Source organism: Anomaloglossus baeobatrachus, chromosome 3 (genome assembly GCF_048569485.1).
Source record: "Anomaloglossus baeobatrachus isolate aAnoBae1 chromosome 3, aAnoBae1.hap1, whole genome shotgun sequence".
In the NCBI taxonomy this organism is placed as follows: domain Eukaryota; kingdom Metazoa; phylum Chordata; class Amphibia; order Anura; family Aromobatidae; genus Anomaloglossus; species Anomaloglossus baeobatrachus.
The window spans coordinates 134,269,577-134,287,938 of record NC_134355.1 but is presented as its reverse complement, the minus strand read 5'-3'; the positions used below and the strand labels follow the sequence as shown (position 1 = coordinate 134,287,938).

Genomic DNA, 18,362 nt, shown 5'->3' with positions numbered 1-18,362 from the left:
GAAAAATGACAGACAAAAGAATATGATTACACAGTTTTTGCACCATATAGTATTTTTTAAAATATTTTGCACTTCCTTCAGTCATCCATTAGTAAATCTGCCAAATGAAGGGACCTCTGTGCTCCAAAAGTTTTCAAATGTAGGTACCGTGTTTATACGAAAATAAAGTAGGGCCTTATATCATATTTTGCTTGGAAAGATGGGCTAGGGCTTATTTTCAGGGGATGGCTTATATTTTCTTATTTTCTCATGAACAACAATCTACGTTTATTTTTGAACACAAAAATGAATTTTAAAACATATATATATATATATATATATATATATATATATATATATATATGTTTCAGGCAATGTGTACAAACAGGCATTCTATAGAATACCTAGGCAATGTACACAATGCCGGAAATGGGTCATCAAAGTATGAAATACACCAGATGTTCATACATTTCTTAGTCACTCTATAGAATACCTAAATGACAAACAGGCGGAGTATAGAATACTACAGGGGTCGTCCGTCCAAAAGTAGGTGGACAGAGCAGGCAGCAGCAGATCTGTAAAACTGGCTCAGTTGCCCTTAGCATTAAAATACCATTCTAACCTCCCGTGCTGCAACAAATAGTCGGGAATGACACTTCTGATTCCTTTTTTTTTTCCCAGCAAAGATATCCTGTTGTTCATTTTGCATTTCTTCTTTCATGTTTTTGATTATTTGTTACTAAAAACTAAAGGCCCCATCACACGCAACGATATGTCTAACGATATATCGTCGGGGTCACGAAATTTGTGGCGCACATCCGCCATCGTTAGAGATGTCGTAGCGTGTGACACCACCGATGGACTGTTAACGAGCAAAAATACTCACCTGATGGTTGCTCATTGACACGTCGTTCATTTTCATAATGTCATTCCTCCTTCTGTGCACAGGTTATTCGTCGTTCCTGAGGCAGCACACATCGCTACGTGTGACACCCCGGGAACGACGAACACAGCTTACCTGCGTCCCGCCGGCAATGCGGAAGGAAGGAGTGGGCGGGATGTTACATCCCGCTCATCTCCGCCCCTCCGCTTCTATAGGCGGCCGCAGTGTGACGTCGCTGTGACCTGTCGAACGTCCAACCCCCTTCAGGAAGAGGATGTTCGCCGCCCACAACAACGGGGGCGGGTGCGATCGCATGATATATCATCGTGTGTGACGGGGCCTTAATAGTCAGGAATGCCACTTCTGTTTCTTTAAGTTTTCCCAGTAAAGATATCATGCTGTTCATTTAGAATTTCTTCTTTCATTAGTTTTTTGACTGTTTGTTTCTAAAGACTTTTCCAATCTGGGCATGATATCAGACTTTGCCTGAGCAGTTCTTGTCATTCTTTATAATACATAGACATTTTATGTAATGCCTAGGGAAAGTATAGAACAACGCAGATATTTCATACCTTCTATAGAATGCCAGTTTTCATACATTGCCAGTAACATATATATATATACATCTCTCTCTCATATATATATATCTATATATATAATTGCCTTATTCTGTCTGTCTGTCTGTCATGCTCCAAAATTGTGTCACGGTGACAGTGTCACCGTGACATGTCCTTACGGTGACACAAAGCTGATTGGCCGCTGGGTTCGCCATGGCCCCGCCCCCCCACACGGATTGGCCTCTCGCCCCGGCTGCGCCCCCACACGGATTGGCCAGCCGCTCGCCCAGGCTCTGCCCCCCCCCACAGATTGGCCTCTCGCCCCGGCACCCTGCAGGCATTGGCAACTCGCCCACGCCACGCCCCGCCCCCCTCACGCAATAGACGTTAGCTCTCGCCCCCCCCCCCCCGCATTGCCCGAACTGACACGGTCACGGAGCCACGAATCCCAGGTGAGTACTGTACTCCCCCCCCTTTCCCCCCTCCCCAACGGGAGCCCACATCAGCGTACGCCGCCGCCGTATGCTGGTGTGGGCTCCCGTGCGAGCGGGGGACGTGTTGCGCTGGTAACCATGCTTGCATAGTTACCAGTAAATCAAGGTCCTGCAGCGGCGCGACTTCCACACGCACAAACATAACAGCACACACACACGCATACACACACACATCAGATCGCACTCACTCTCACAAACACCTCACACACACCTCACACACACATCGCATCCACATACAGCATCCGGCGATATCGCTTGCTTCTCGGCCTCGATACTGTGCTGTTGTGATCTTCCAAGACCTGACGGAGGATCACATGGCCAGAGGCATGTGGTATGTCCGGATGTTGTGAGTATCAGCGCGTATGTGCGATATCGTCAGTGTCTGTGAGTGGATGCGATCGGGTGTGTGTGAGTGGATGCGATCGGGTGTGTGTGAGTGGATGCGATCGGGTGTGTGTGAGTGGATGCGATCGGGTGTGTGTGAGTGGATGCGATCGGGTGTATGTGAGTGGATGCGATCGGGTGTGTGTGAGTGGATGCGATCGGGTGTGTGTGAGTGGATGCGATCGGGTGTGTGTGAGTGGATGCGAGGGGCTGAGGCTGGGGACAGAGAGGGGCTGAGGCTGGGGACAGAGAGGGGCTGAGGCTGGGGACAGAGAGGGGCTGAGGCTGGGGACAGAGAGGGGCTGAGGCTGGGGACAGAGAGGGGCTGAGGCTGGGGACAGAGAGGGGCTGAGGCTGGGGACAGAGAGGGGCTGAGGCTGGGGACAGAGAGGGGCTGAGGCTGGGGACAGAGAGGGGCTGAGGCTGGGGACAGAGACGGGCTGAGGCTGGGGACAGAGACGGGCTGAGGCTGGGGACAGAGAGGGGCTGAGGCTGGGGACAGAGAGGGGCTGAGGCTGGGGACAGAGAGGGGCTGAGGCTGGGGACAGAGACGGGCTGATGCTGGGGACAGAAGGCTGATGCTGCGGGTAGAGAGGCTGATGCTGGTGCAGCATGGGGGATGGATTACAATGGGGGGTGCGCAGCATGGGGGATGGAGCACGTTTGGGAGTGCGCAGCATGGGGAATGGAGCACGTTTGGGAGTGCGCAGCATGGCGGATGGAGCACGTTTGGGAGTGCGCAGCATGGCGGATGGAGCACGTTTGGGAGTGCGCAGCATGGCGGATGGAGCACGTTTGGGAGTGCGCAGCATGGCGGATGGAGCACGTTTGGGAGTGCGCAGCATGGCGGATGGAGCACGTTTGGGAGTGCGCAGCATGGCGGATGGAGCACGTTTGGGAGTGCGCAGCATGGCGGATGGAGCACGTTTGGGAGTGCGCAGCATGGCGGATGGAACACGTTTGGGAGTGCGCAGCATGGCGGATGGAGCACGTTTGGGAGTGCGCAGCATGGCGGATGGAGCACGTTTGGGAGTGCGCAGCATGGCGGATGGAGCACGTTTGGGAGTGCGCAGCATGGCGGATGGAGCACGTTTGGGAGTGCGCAGCATGGCGGATGGAGCACGTTTGGGAGTGCGCAGCATGGCGGATGGAGCACGTTTGGGAGTGCGCAGCCTGGCGGATGGAGCACGTTTGGGAGTGCGCAGCATGGCGGATGGTGCACGTTTGGGAGTGCGCAGCATGGCGGATGGTGCACGTTTGGGAGTGCGCAGCATGGCGGATGGTGCACGTTTGGGAGTGCGCAGCATGGCGGATGGTGCACCATGGGAAGTGCGCAGCATGGGAGATGGAGCACGATGGGGAGTGCGCTGCATGGGGGATGGAGCACAATGGGAAGTGCACAACACACCACACACACACACACACACACTGGGAACCACAAACAACTGCCCTACACAGACACCTACACACACAGACAACGCTGCACACACACAACACCCAACACACAAACACCGCGGCACACACAAATATACGCACATACCGCACAACACACACATTGCACAAAACATACCTCCCCCCAAAACACACCACACACACACAAACCGCGCAACACACAACGCTACAGACACACAGCGCTCCACAAACAACGCAACACACATACAACACCGCTCTCACCCCCGTCACACCCAGACAACACCCAGAACATGTACAGCGCCCTACACAAACACTTGGTAACTACACACAACATATATATATATATATATATAACAAAAATCATACATGAACTACACAATACGTAAATTCTAGAATACCCGATGCGTAGAATCGGGCCACCTTCTAGTATATATATATATATATATATATATATATATATATATATAAAATATGCATATATGTCTCCTCTTCAGCTCTCAACTTCTGCAGTTAAGAAACCTTTGTTGACATCATGGTCACATAAAGGTCCTTGAGCAGTGCTACCCTTGGTATAGAAACGCTGGGGTCTCTTAAGAGGGCGGCACCCTGAGAATTTGACCAGTTTGACTTACCCTAATGCTGACTGACTGCAACTAGCATTTATTTTTGGAGTAGGGATTATATTTCAAGCATACTGCAAAAACCCTGGAAAACCATGCTAGGGCTCATTTTCGGGGTAGGTCTTATTTTCAGGGTATCACTAGAATACTTTTGGCTTTTTGGATATCATGTATTTCTCCACTTGCTAGCCTACTTTTGTAGTCAGAGCATGTCAGCATTAGGACTCCTGCATATGTAGGAGATCTGAGCAATGAGCTGGCATGTCTTTTCTAGTAAAAGCATGAGCTTTTCTTCTACTGGATCCCTACAGAATCCTATTACAAAAAACTCCACATGCCTTTGTACGGAATTATAAATACTGTATAAGGATGTAGAATTACAAATATTTTTTTATGTTAAAGGTGCACATACCCTGTAATGCTTATATTGTCCACCCTTGTTTTTTGTTCTTTTTTCAAAAACCATCCAAAAAGCTCTTAAATAATAAAAAAAAGGTCATACTTCCCCTACAAAAATCAGTGTTGGACAATTCCTTTGAATATAGTTCTTAAATACGTTACTCCTTGTGTTGAGCTGCCTGTATTCCCCCTTTCTGCTGTTTATATCTATTATATTACTATAGACAACTTTCTACAAACAAACTTGCTATTTCATTTTCGTCATAGCTTTAGTAATAACTCCTACCATTATACATTTTAAAAAATATATATTATTTATGTCAATACAAATAATGTTCTCCTTTTTTTTTTTTTTTTTTTTAATTAAGAACAATTTCTTAGACTACTATGTTGCTTACTTGAAGGACTTACCGGAAAGTATATCAGTGATTCACATTGTGGTTCTTAAAGAGGTAAGTGTTATAAATATATATGGAAATGGTAATTTTAAAAGTAAAGTCATGTTAGATCCTAGCTCATTTTTTATGCCCTTTCCTTTCTATAATGACAATTTACAACTTTCTGCTCTGTTACTAGAAGCACAATTGTCATGGAAACTTTGCAGAGCACTGTCTGAATTTGCTGGAGGCCGAACATGCACACCAATACTCCATTGATTGCACCCATACACAATAAATGTAGCCAAGATGTGCTTGCTTGATCTCTGCTCGGGTTTAGCATGCCCTTGCCATGTCTGATGAGGTGTTGCTGAGTGAGAGTGTTGTGTTTTGTGTGAACCGGTGGTGACCTCCTCCATACCCAGGATGGAATACCACACCTGCGACTCAAGCCTCAGGGGCGCCACATTTTCAGCAAGCAGTTTAGCTTGACAAATCTTAACAGTGTGTAATATATATACAGTTAGGATTAGGCTGTTATCCGGTTTGAACAGTTGTCACATGAATGCAAATATTTCATTTGCATACAGTTTCTTTTTTTGTAAATCACTATAAGTATGCAATTTTCTGATTACTGGAGTCGGGATACACAGAGCCAAATCTAATTAGTGTGTGAATTACATATGATTATAATTCTATAAGTTACACCTCTTTCCGAAAATTTGATCTAGCCTGGAAAACTGCGCAGTAAACCCATACTGTACCCATGAGTCCTCCACAAAATTGTGCATATAAGTTTGCTTAGTTTTCATAATAGTTCCAGTAATAAGACATAAACATTTGTAGTCATAGCTGACGTGTATGGAATATTAATGTAGTATCTAAACATACATTAAGTCTGGAAAATTCTGTTACTGACTAGGCTGAAGAAGACCTGAAGTCAGATCTGTACATTCTGCTTTTCCATGTAGTGCAACGCATACCAGAATATCTTATTCTACTACAGGTAAATCTGTCAATCATTTAATCATTCAATAAATTGTAATTTGCCATTTTTCTGAATGGTTCCCAAATAACATTAAAGAGTACCTAGCACCAATCTATGTCCCTTTTTATGTAAGAAAACAGCACCTGCTACGGTAAAGACATTCTACCAAACGTCTGGTCCGAACATCTGGCTTGTGAGACATCGGCAAGCAGAGTAGGATCTCTCAACCCTCCATGACCCCTTCACTGCAAAAGTCTTACCCAGAGATCTCCTTCTTTAAGAAAGACCAGCCCTGCCGTATCATTTACTTAGAAGTTCACAATCGGTAACTTCTCTAATGATATTACTGATTGGTAACCACTTAATAAATGATGAGGAAGCGCTGGTCTGCATCAAAGCGCGTAATCTCACTATAACTGCAAGATCTCACACAATCACAGCTCAGGGATTGTGGAGGATTGTGGGACTTAGCACTGTATGCCAAAATACCACAACCTGGAAGTTCAGGTCAAACTTTTGCTACAAAGTCAGATACCTAAACCAGCCATTGGGGACCGTTTGGGACATTTTGGTTAAGATATATTTGGTAAAATCATCTAACTTTGGTTACCCTCTGAATTCTTAAATATAAAGAGCAAGTGATAGGTATTCTTTAAGTTATTTTCATTATATAAAAAAGATATTGTTGGAATATCCATAATAAGCCTGATAAACAGTTTCTGTAAATCCAATAGGCTAAAATACTGAGAAATATGGACATGAATGAACCTTTGTAAAGAAGTGGACTGGTTGCTGTCTTATTCCTTCTCTTGAGGACACCAATAGCGTTTTTGTATTGTCGCGTAGTGTAATGTGTGTCATGTGCCTATTGTAAATATTGTTTTATGTGACATGTGATGTATTGTAATGTGTTCATGTATAATTTACAGTACGGTTTTATAATGTAAGCTATAATGTGAAGTAATATTATACGTGGTAATGTATTGCATAGTACTTGTATAGGAAGTTACCAGACTACAGAGAAAGTAATAGTTAAAATAGTATTCCCATCTCCAAGTTCCAAGATCCTATCCCAATATGTAGTAGGAATAATAATAATATTAGCAATTACCCCCCAGATAGAAATGTAGTATAGTTCTCCTGACTAGCTACCTCTCTTACCTCATATGCAGGGCACATTGCAACCTAAATATCCATGGTTATGACCACTCATATAGTTACAGTTATTTAGTTGCTCGTGGTAATAACCATGGATACCTAAGCTACTAAAAGTCCCTGTATATGAGGTAAGCGACTTACAGTACCTAATCGAGAGAACGATGCTACATTTCACATTGGAAGTATTTACTAATATTATTATTATTTCTACTTATTGGGATAGGACCTTGGAGATGGGAATACTCCTTTAAGTGGGATTAGCCCACATTGCGAGCAGTTAGTTGATAAGGGAAGAAATAGTTCCTTTTAAAGAGTTCTAATGTGCGATAGTTCGGGACAGATAGTCTGTAGGTCGGGAAGTTTGCATACAGTGAGTGACTTGTAGCAGCAAAAGAAGAAAGGAAACTTGAGACAAGATAGTATGATTCCTCTGTGTAGACTGAGACACAGAGCAAGAAAAACGCTGAGGCTACCTTCGAATAAACCAGCCCCAGACAATAGGAGTCATAGGATAGGACTCTAGTTGTCAGGCCCCTAATTGTCAAGGTAGCAGGTTAATAATAATTGATACCCTGTTAGAGTTTCCTCAAGCGTCACAGAGCATAAGATTCTGCTCTGACACTAGTGGCAACCCCTTACTCTACGAGGAGAAGAGACCTGGATATGGAACCGTCTGGGAGTATAAAACTCTACTCTGGCCATAGTGACAGAACACTCCAACCTCTCCTGTACTAGAACACTGCTAAAAGGGAAAGTGACCATCATGAGTTGGACTGTAGCATTAGGCTGGGTTGTGCTGGAACTCACAGGACCAGCAACCAAGATTGCTGGTCCTGGTGCTGCCACCCCCATCTGCCTGATTTTACCTTGGATGGCAATCAAAATACAGGGTAGCCCCTTCATTTTTTTTAATTATTTAAAAAAAAAAATAAAAAAATTGCGTGGGCTCCTGCATATTTTGATCGCCAATCAGGTAAAACCAGGTAGCTGGGGGCTGGGATTCTCAACTGCAGCCCCTGAAAATGGCGCATTGTTTCTTAGCGCCATTTCCAGGTGCTTTACCTGGCTCGTCCAGTGGCCCTGATGGCGGTGGCATGCTGGGTAATAAAGGGGTTAATACCAGCTTTGTATTCTCAGATGGTACTAAGCCCAAAAATTAATTGTGTCATGCCAAATTAGACGTGGCCACCATGAATTTCTAGTAAACAGTAAAAAAAAACCACAACACAGAGAATTTTTTTTCATTAGAAATAAAACAAAAAAAACATTTAGAGACTCCATCTTTATTATAAAAACAATCCTTAGTCCGACATAATCCACAGGTGGAGCATTGTCAGCTTCATCACTCTGTACAGACACAGTCTATACACAGTGAGAAGCACACAGAGTCATGTCAGCTCTGCTACATCAAGCAGGCTGACAGTGGGGGTATGACTGGTGCAGTCTTGCATTGCATCACCCCGCACCTGACTCTCTCCGGACAGGAGCGCATCAGCTGCATTGAAACACATGCAGCTGACCCGCTCCTGTCGGGAGATTGTGCGCTGTGATGCGACACTTGCACAGTGACAATCCAAGTTCAGATAACAGGACCTGCAAGACGTCATAGCCATGTGACCAGTCTGCAGCCAATAAGGTAATGCAACATTCACACCTGACTGGTTACATGGTTATGACATGTCGGAAGGTCCTTTTAGTCAGCGGTGGTTACCGGGAGGGCACAGCAATGATCGGACTCGGAAGCAGCGGCCAGGAGATAGCGGGTCTGCACGACGCATCGCGGGACCTGTAAGTATGATCATAATGTTTTTTAATAATTTGCTTTTTTTTTCTTTTACAGACCCTGAACCCGATCTGTACCCGATCTGTAACACAAGCTTCTCAGGAAAGCTCGTGATCGGGATCGTGTACACGATCACTATGTGATCGGTACGACCCCCGATCTTTACACTAAACAGAAGTCCTCACACCCAGCCAGGACCAGCTCTTGTAGTGTGGCGGGGCATCTGGCCTTGCCCACGACTACTGCCCCATGACACTCTACTCCCTCATTCTTCCGATACATGGGAACAACATATTTATGGCATATTTTGGATATAACATGAATGCTAGTTCTGGGAAAACCCCTAAATGCAATTGCCTTTCAAACAATAAATACAACTTTAAATGTCCAAATATATATATATATATATATATATATATATATATACAGTATATATATACAGTATATATATATATGTTTATGTATGTGTGTGTGTGTGTATATATATATATATATAGACTGTATATGTGTGTATATATACAGTGCCTACAAGTAGTATTCAACCCCCTGCAGATTTAGCAGGTTTACACGTTCGGAATTAACTTGGCATTGTGACATTTGAACTGTAGATCAGCCTAGAAGTGTGAAATGCACTGCAGCAAAAAGAATGTTACTTCTTTTTTTATTTTTTTTTTAAAATTGTGAAAAGTTTATTCAGAGGGTCATTTATTATTCAACCCCTCAAACCACAAGAATTCTGTTTGGTTCCCCTAAAGTATTAAGAAGTATTTCAGGCACAAAGAACAATGAGCTTCACATGTTTGGATTAATTATCTCTTTTTCCAGCCTTTTCTGACTAATTAAGACCCTCCCCAAACTTGTGAACAGCACTCATACTTGGTCAACATGGGAAAGACAAAGGAGCATTCCAAGGCCATCAGAGACAAGATTGTGGAGGGTCACAAGGCTGGCAAGGGGTACAAAACCCTTTCCAAGGAGTTGGGCCTACCTGTCTCCACTGTTGGGAGCATCATCCGGAAGTGGAAGGCTTATGGAACTACTGTTAGCCTTCCACGGCCTGGACGGCCTTTGAAAGTTTCCACCCGTGCCAAGGCCAGGCTTGTCCGAAGAGTCAAGGCTGCATCATGCTGTGGGGCTGTTTCTCAGCCAAGGGGCCTGGCCATCTGGTCCGCATCCATGGGAAGATGGATAGCACGGCCTACCTGGAGATTTTGGCCAAGAACCTCCGCTCCTCCATCAAGGATCTTAAGATGGGTCGTCATTTCATCTTCCAACAAGACAACGACCCAAAGCACACAGCCAAGAAAACCAAGGCCTGGTTCAAGAGGGAAAAAAATCAAGGTGTTGCAGTGGCCTAGTCAGTCTCCTGACCTTAACCCAATTGAAAACTTGTGGAAGGAGCTCAAGATTAAAGTCCACATGAGACACCCAAAGAACCTAGATAACTTGGAGAAGAGAAGATCTGCATGGAGGAGTGGGCCAAGATAACTCCAGAGACCTGTGCCGGCCTGATCAGGTCTTATAAAAGACGATTATTAGCTGTAATTGCAAACAAGGGTTATTCCACAAAATATTAAACCTAGGGGTTGAATAATAATTGACCCACACTTTTATGTTGAAAATTTATTAAAATTTAACTGAGCAACATAACTTGTTGGTTTGTAAGATTTATGCATCTGTTAATAAATCCTGCTCCTGTTTGATGTTTGCAGGCTCAAACTTATTTGCATCTTATCAAACCTGCTAAATCTGCAGGGGGTTGAATACTACTTGTAGGCACTGTGTATATATATATATATATATATATATATATACATATATATATATATATATATATATATATATATATAAATTTGAAATGAATGATTGCATTCTCATATTTCAATTTATAGAAATTATTGTTTTTGTTTGCCATATACAGTTTGTAGAGTTTGGAAATTGCAAATAAGAAGGTGCCAAAGTCATTAAAATGGTAACCGCTGTATGTGTGTCCTTTTGAATGAAAATGTATTTTAGTTGCTTATTTTATCTTTTCTTATTTTTTTTGTCTAGAATATCCTGAAGTTTACTGAACAGGAGCACCCGGATTATTACTTGCTCTTGGTTTGTGTACAAAGGCTACGAGTTTTTATATCACACTATAGCATTCTCTTCCAATACAATGAGGATTTATTAATCCAGAAACGGAAAAAGCTTAAAAAGTATGTTGTCCTTAAAGAAAAAAAAATAGTATTTGTTGTTTATATCTAAATGTTCCTAAAAGATTTTCTGGATTAGAAAGACACAGCACAACTGTTCTCCATGGGTTTGTGTCTGGTTTTGCAAGTCAGGCCAACTCAGAAGCAAATCTCTTCCTAGCTCTATGGTAGGAACAAAATGCGGCTCAGTGAGAGGAGGCACAGGTACCAATGAAGAAGACAGCTAGAAGGCTGCAGGGGTGCATAAAATAAGAAGATGGTATTTGTACAGACATCACGTGACATCATCAGTGATGACTGTTAAAGGGGCTGGGCTAGTCTCTTTTCCCCCTGCATGCTGCATTCCATTCTTTTCAATGCACACTGTCACTTCTCATTAGAGCCAGTAAGGGAGTGCACTGTCACTGCACACTGAAAGCAGTATAGAACAGAGAGCACATACTGAGTATGCACTGGAATTGGCAACTAACGTATGGTCAGTAGTGCGGAGACTAGCCCAGACCCTGAAACTGATGTCACTGATGACGCTTTGTTACGGGGTGGGGACAGAGAATGCAACCTCAGCCTCTGCCCCCTGATGACACTTCATACGAGTATTTCAGCATGCACTGGGGATTCTCATATGAAGTATCATAAAAAAAGCAGTGTAGAGAGGTAACTATAGGAACTTTTTAAAGTATATTAGAAAAGAAATTAGATTATTACAATAAATTGACATTAAGGATTGAAATCAATATTAGTTTCAGACCAACCCTTTAAGGTCTATAGGTTTAGAAAGTAAAGGCCCTGTTACACATAGCAAGATCCCTGAAATGTCACAGGATTTTTTGACACAACGTGTGAAACATAGCAGCGACCGGCCCCCCATTGCGATATCGACGATCGTACCTGAACGTCCAGGTTCATTTTTTGATCGTTGTTGTGTTGGTGTGCTGGGTAGCATGCATTGTTGTGTTCTGAATGGACCTGAGAAGTCTCGAAAGCTTGCTTTGTAACATCCTATTTTATTTTGTTTTAGTTAGCCATTAAAAATCACAACAACTACAAAATTATCATTTGGTCTCTCTCTCAGTTCTAATGCAAATAAGATATAGTAAGGTATTAAAAGTGGACTTGTAAGGCAAGAACGTAATATTATCACTGTGGAAAGCATTAGTACTTCATCTAAAATATACAGCTTAGTTATTAGCATCATTTTATAGGAACGTTACCCTGAATTTACAAAAAGTACAGATAATTGTCAAAAAACATACAAGTAGAAAGGAGGCTCTTAGTTATGAAGAGACTTCTTTACCATGAGACCTGTTCATCTGTGGAGTGGAGTAGCCTAATTCAGGAGCTGGTCACAGAGGGAATGGTTTATGGATGATGGTCTAATAAAAAACAAAAAACCTTAGCTGCTTTACTAGAAAAAAATAACATAAATACAGCTGTATATGGGTAAAATTCTTCCTTCTGAATGTTGATCCAGTCATTTAACACTCAGAGCAGATGGGAAAAATTTGCTGTGTTAGGGCAGATTGCTTCATGTATTACGGATGTTCCCTTACCATTCCCTTTTACTCCCATTGATCTCTAGGTAACTTGATGGTTGTGTCTTTTTTTCAGTCGTACTATGTAACTGTATTGTTCACAGGAATTTTTACTGTGGTTCATGTCCATTTTTGCAGTTTAGCCCTTTATAATAGCAAATACAACTCATAGAACAATTCATAATCCTGGAGAATTTAATCTTAAACTGCTGAATATTTTGTTGTTGCCAACCTATCATACGAGTAGAGTAATATATGCATAAATAATCATTTCTTTTAGATCATCACTAATTAAACTATATAAGGGTCTTGCATCTCAGTGCACAGCGTCCGGACACGAAGCTCCTTCTAGTCTGACTAATTCTACCAACATTAAAGAAAATGTTGTCCAGTCCGACGAGACCCTCCAGCCTTATACTACAACATCGGGCTCCACATCAGCCATGTAAGTCAACCCATAGTGGAAAGCACTGAGAGCTAAGCTTAGGGTTACACTGACGCATTGTTAGATTAAATAAAGCTGGATTTCAACGAAAGAATAAACATTGAAAATCAATAGACTTTTTTTAATTAGATTATTTTTTAAATCTACTAAATATTTATTACCTTGTGGACTGTTGACTAGAGATGAGCACACCCGTGGAAGTTTGGTTCAGCGGGTGCAGCCGACTTTATCTGAAGTTCGGTTTGGGACCTGGACTTGACCTGAACCCCATTGGAAGTCACTAATTGGGCAGTTCGGGTCTCCACCAACATGCAGCCAGCCATAAACATCCAAGGGCAGGTGGACGGGGTTTTCAATTTTTTTTGTTTTGTGAACACTACATCTGATCATGCTGTTGTTACCCCCAGTGTGCGCCGTTCAAACACTGCAAGCGGCTTGCACTGGGCTGAGCACTGAGCATACTCGAGCACAGTGATGCTCCAGTGAGTGGTCAGCATACGTAAAGGACCCGAACTCCCAACTCAGACTCAGTTTTTTAGTAAAGTCTGTGTGAGGTACGAACATCGAACCTTGGGTTTGCTCATCTCTACCGTTGACCAGGTCAACATTTTGTAGAAAAAAAAATATGAAAAATTGTGCCCACAAATTCCTCTGTTTGATACTGGAGAATTTAGGCACAGCATACAGTATGTCCACATACACCCCACTTTACTTCCTTATCAAAAATATCTACATTTTAGTTACAAACAGGCTTTTTTCGCACTTCAAACAATGGGCTACACATGAATAATTAAAATAATATTCAGCTATACAGACACACGCAGATACTAATTATAAAGTTTCACAAAACTACTATAGTGTTAGAGTAGTCGACATCTGATAAAATGCAAAAAACTACAAACAGTTTTTTTGGGACCTTAATGGGACACCAAAAAAGTGCATTACATATTAATACATCTCTAAAATTATATAAATACACAAATGACTGTTAAAGTGCAGTAATTACTTGAGTATCCACAATAAAAAATAGTTGATCAGCCTCATACAAGTACTATAAATATATTAGTGGTATGACCCCATTTATCATTTCTAAATCTCAAATACACAGTTTATTATTATGCAACGACCAAGTATAGCCTCAACTAAAGGGGGCTTTACATCCTACGATATCGTTAATGTTTTATCATCTGGGTCACGTCGTTAGTGACGCACATCCGGCGTCATTAACGGTATCGCAGCGTGTGACACTGACCAGCGACCTTAAACGTCCTCCAAAGTGGTGAAAATCGTTCACCATGGAGAGGTAGTCCTAAAACCAAAAATTGTTAATGGTTGTTTATAGATGTTGTTCGTCGTTCCTGCGGCAGCACACATCGCTGTGTGTGACACCGCAGGAGCGAGGAACCTCACCTTACCTGTGTCCCGCCCGCAATGAGGAAGGAAGGAGGTGGACGGGATGTTCGTCCCGCTCATCTCCGCCCCTCCGCTTTGATTGGCCGGCCGCTTAGTGACATCGCAGTGACGTCGCCGTGACACCGAACGCACCTCCCCCTTGAGGGAGGGATTGCTCGGCAGTCACAGCGCCGCCGACGACCAGGTAAGTGCGTGTGACGCTGCCGTAGCGATAATGTTCACTGCGGCAGTGATCACACGATATCGCATGCACGACGGGGGCGGGTGCTTTTGCGTACGATATCACTAGCAATTGCTAGAAATATCGTAGCGTGTAAAGCCCGCTTAAGTCCTAAAAGGACGGAAGAAGAGCATAGATAAAACCTAGCTTCACAATGGCAAAATAAGATGAAATAAACATATGAAATCTGAAGTCCAATTCAGAGATCAGTATATGCGTAAAGAAAAGTGCAACCTCTGAAGAATAGATTGAGATGGAAAAAAAAGGAAACAATGCACACACATTGATAAGACTTAATAAAAAAGTCACTTATCTGAAATTGTATAATTCCCTTTTCCATCCAGACAGCTTTGATCCATGGAGTTATGTAACTCACAACACATCAGTAAGGCTATGTGCGTACGCTGCGGATTTACCACGGATTTTACCGCGGATTTGCTGCAGAAAATGTGTCTAACATTTGTGCAGTCATTCCCCAGCAAGACCTATGGGTATAAAAAAAAATGCTTACGCGCACACTGCGGTTTTTTATACTTGCGGATTTACCCGCGGAATTTCCGCTGCGGAATTAATGTGCATGCCAGTTCGTTTCTGCAGGTCCCAACCTGCGTAAAAAGTGGCGAAAATCCACAGCAAAACCGCACCAAAACCGCACCATACCGCGGCAAAACCGCCTGCGGATTTCATTGCAGTTTTGGTGCATTTTTTTTGCTGCAGGTGCAGGATTCTTTCAGAGGGTCCGGTTTTTCCTTAAGAAAAAATCATTTTCTAGTGCGTACATGGCCTAAGGCTTCCCTGTCGAATCAGGCCTCATTGTAATGTCACTTTTGAAAAAAAAAAGAAAAAAGACTGATTTTCATCAGTGTTTGGGCAGCGTGTCCATTTTATCATTGCTGTTTCATCAGTTTTTCTTCTATAGCAAGAAAAAAAACAAATTAAGGCTATGTGCATATGCTGCGGATTTGCCTTGGATTTGCTGCAGAAAATGTTTCTAACATTTGTGCAGTCATTCCCCAGCAAAACCTATGGGTATAAAAAAATGCTGTGCGCACGCTGCGTTTTTTTATACCTGTGGATTTACCTGCGGAATTTCCACTGTGGAATTAATGTGCATGTCACTTCTTTTCTGCAGATCCCTGCGGTTTTTCCATTAATTATTGGTAAAAACCCACAGGGACCAACCTGCGGATAAACCGCAGTAAATCCACACCAAAAAATGCACCAAAAACGCACCAAACCGCGGCAAAACCAGATGCGGATTTCATTGCAGTTTTGGTGCGGTATTTTACCGCAGGTGCGGGATTCTTTCAGAGGGTCAGTTTTTTCCTTAAGAAAAAGTCACTTTCTAGTGCGCACATGGCCTAAGGTTTGCAAGCTTATCCTAGCAAATAGTGAAAAATGGGCAGGACTAATATGCCAGTAGCACAGCATTGATGATTTGTCTTAGTTTTTGATGGACCTGTAGACTTGAATGTGTGATTTTTGATTCATAACTGGGATCTAAATTGGACAATTCTTCAGTCTTTTTTTTTTGCAGTCACTTTGTCCACAAAAAAAACACAGGCATGTGAATAGTCCCATAAACTATAATGAATCCTCAGGGAAAAAAAACATGCATTAGGCCCTGTGCGCACACTGTGTTTTTTTGCCGCGGTTTTTGCTGCAGAAAAGGTGTGGTTTTTGTTCATAAAGTTAATGCAGTCATTCTCAGCAAAACCCCATGAGAAATACAAAATACTGTGGGCAGACTGCGTTTTTTTACTCTACAGGTTTTTATGCAGAATTTCTGCAGCAAAAAGAAGCAGCATGTCACTTCTTTTCCTCAGGTACCTGCGGTTTTGCCATTGATAATGGTTAAAAACCACAGGGACATAACCGCAGAAAAAACACACCAAAACCATGGTAAAACCGCATGCGGATTTTGGGTGCGTTTTTTTTTGCCGCGGGTGCGGAGTTCTGCCAGAGGGTGCGGATTTTGCTTAAGAAACTCATCTAGCCAGTGCGCACGGACCCTTAGGGTAAGAACACACTTTGCGTTTTCCTACTTGCAGTTCTAAACGCACCTTTTGGGCTTAATTGATTTGACCAAAGTTGCCTTTTTCAGAACTTTAGAGTTGAAAACGCATGCGTATTTACCACGTTTAAGATGCGTTTTCAGCGCTTTTTACATGCTTTTTCACCTGCGTTTTGACAGATGCGTTTTGAACATCAAGACATTGCTAAATAAAGATTAAATAGTCAAACAAAATAAAAAAAATGAAAAAAAGGAACACAGAATTTTAGTAATAATTTAAGAAAGAGAAATATTTAATAAAATTATAGCGGTAATATACTATTTATTGCAAAAATAGCAAAAAATTAGTAATTTTCTTTAATTTAATTGTCGGATTATGTGTGTGTGTAAAGGGACATATGAAATCATTATTTTAATGTCCAAAAAGCATGTTTTCTGCACATAAAAAGCAGGTAATGAGGTCTTTGGGATCTCGGGTGGCTTTATGCGGGCCTTGAAGTCCCTGTATAGCGCTCCTACGGCCTCTATCAAACTCCCCCTCCACATCTCTAAGCCTTTTCTCATCTCAAATGGCACCAGGCAGGGGTGCCCCCTGTCCCCCCTCCTTTTTGCACTATGCATAGAGCCCCTCGCGGCCTCGGTCAGGAGCAACCCAGACATCTCGGGGGTCCTGGTCAGGAATAAACCGTTTAAAATCTCACTTTTTGCCGACGATGTGCTCATTACACTTACTAACATCCATGTGTCCCTTCCAATTTTAATGTGCACCTTGGGTAGGTACGGGAGCCTTTCGGGGTATAAGATCAACTCTAGCAAAACGGAGGCAATGCCCTTGAATCTCGACCCGGTGGCCCTGGATTACCTGCGTTTGAATTTTAAGTTTCGTTGGAAGACAGATGCGGTCAAGTACCTGGGGGTTAACCTCACATCTACTTATGATTCCCTCTATAACCTTAACTTCCCCCCCCTTTTCCGAGAGCTGAGAACTCTTTTGAGCAAGTGGTTGCCCCTCCCTCTTTCGTGGATGGGGCGCATTGCGGCGGTTAAAATGAGCTTGCTCCCAAAATTATTATATTTCTTTGAAACCCTCCCAGTTAAGGTACCAATAAAGGAGCTGAAGTCCCTTCAGGCGGCTATCCTTAGATTTATTTGGTGTAACAAACGTCATAGGGTGGCCAGGGAGGTGTTGATGGCTCGGAGAAACAGGGGGGGGCTTTCTGTCCCGGACATCCTAAAATACTATTGGGCGGCCCATCTTAGGAGGATCCCCTGTTGGGTGTCCCTTTGGGCATACAACAGGTGGACTGAGATTGAAAAACTTTGGCTGGCGCCTATACATCCAAACGCGCTCCTGTGGCCCCCGGCCCAGTGTGATTCGCCCCCCCCTCTTCTTGGACCGATGCAGTTCACTAGGGACCTCTGGGCATTTTGCATTAGAAGATTTCCTTTGGCATCCCCCTGCTCCCCTCTGGTGTCCTTCATATACCAACCCTTGCTCCCAAGCA

The 18,362-nt window shown here is 43.1% G+C and overlaps 1 protein-coding gene across 8 annotated transcripts in view; it reads left to right on the top strand.

Annotated features, from left to right (window-relative positions):
* The window catches only part of ARHGEF33 (Rho guanine nucleotide exchange factor 33), a 139,548-nt gene that overhangs the window by 108,119 nt on the left and 13,067 nt on the right, over window positions 1-18,362 (top strand). For all 8 annotated transcript variants that reach the window (XM_075339462.1, XM_075339460.1, XM_075339463.1 and 5 more), the window contains 4 exons: window positions 5,098-5,181; window positions 6,029-6,112; window positions 11,088-11,236; window positions 13,046-13,210. In XM_075339462.1, coding sequence (XP_075195577.1) covers window positions 5,098-5,181; window positions 6,029-6,112; window positions 11,088-11,236; window positions 13,046-13,210 — 482 coding nt within the window. The remainder of the gene's footprint in view (window positions 1-5,097; window positions 5,182-6,028; window positions 6,113-11,087; window positions 11,237-13,045; window positions 13,211-18,362) is intronic.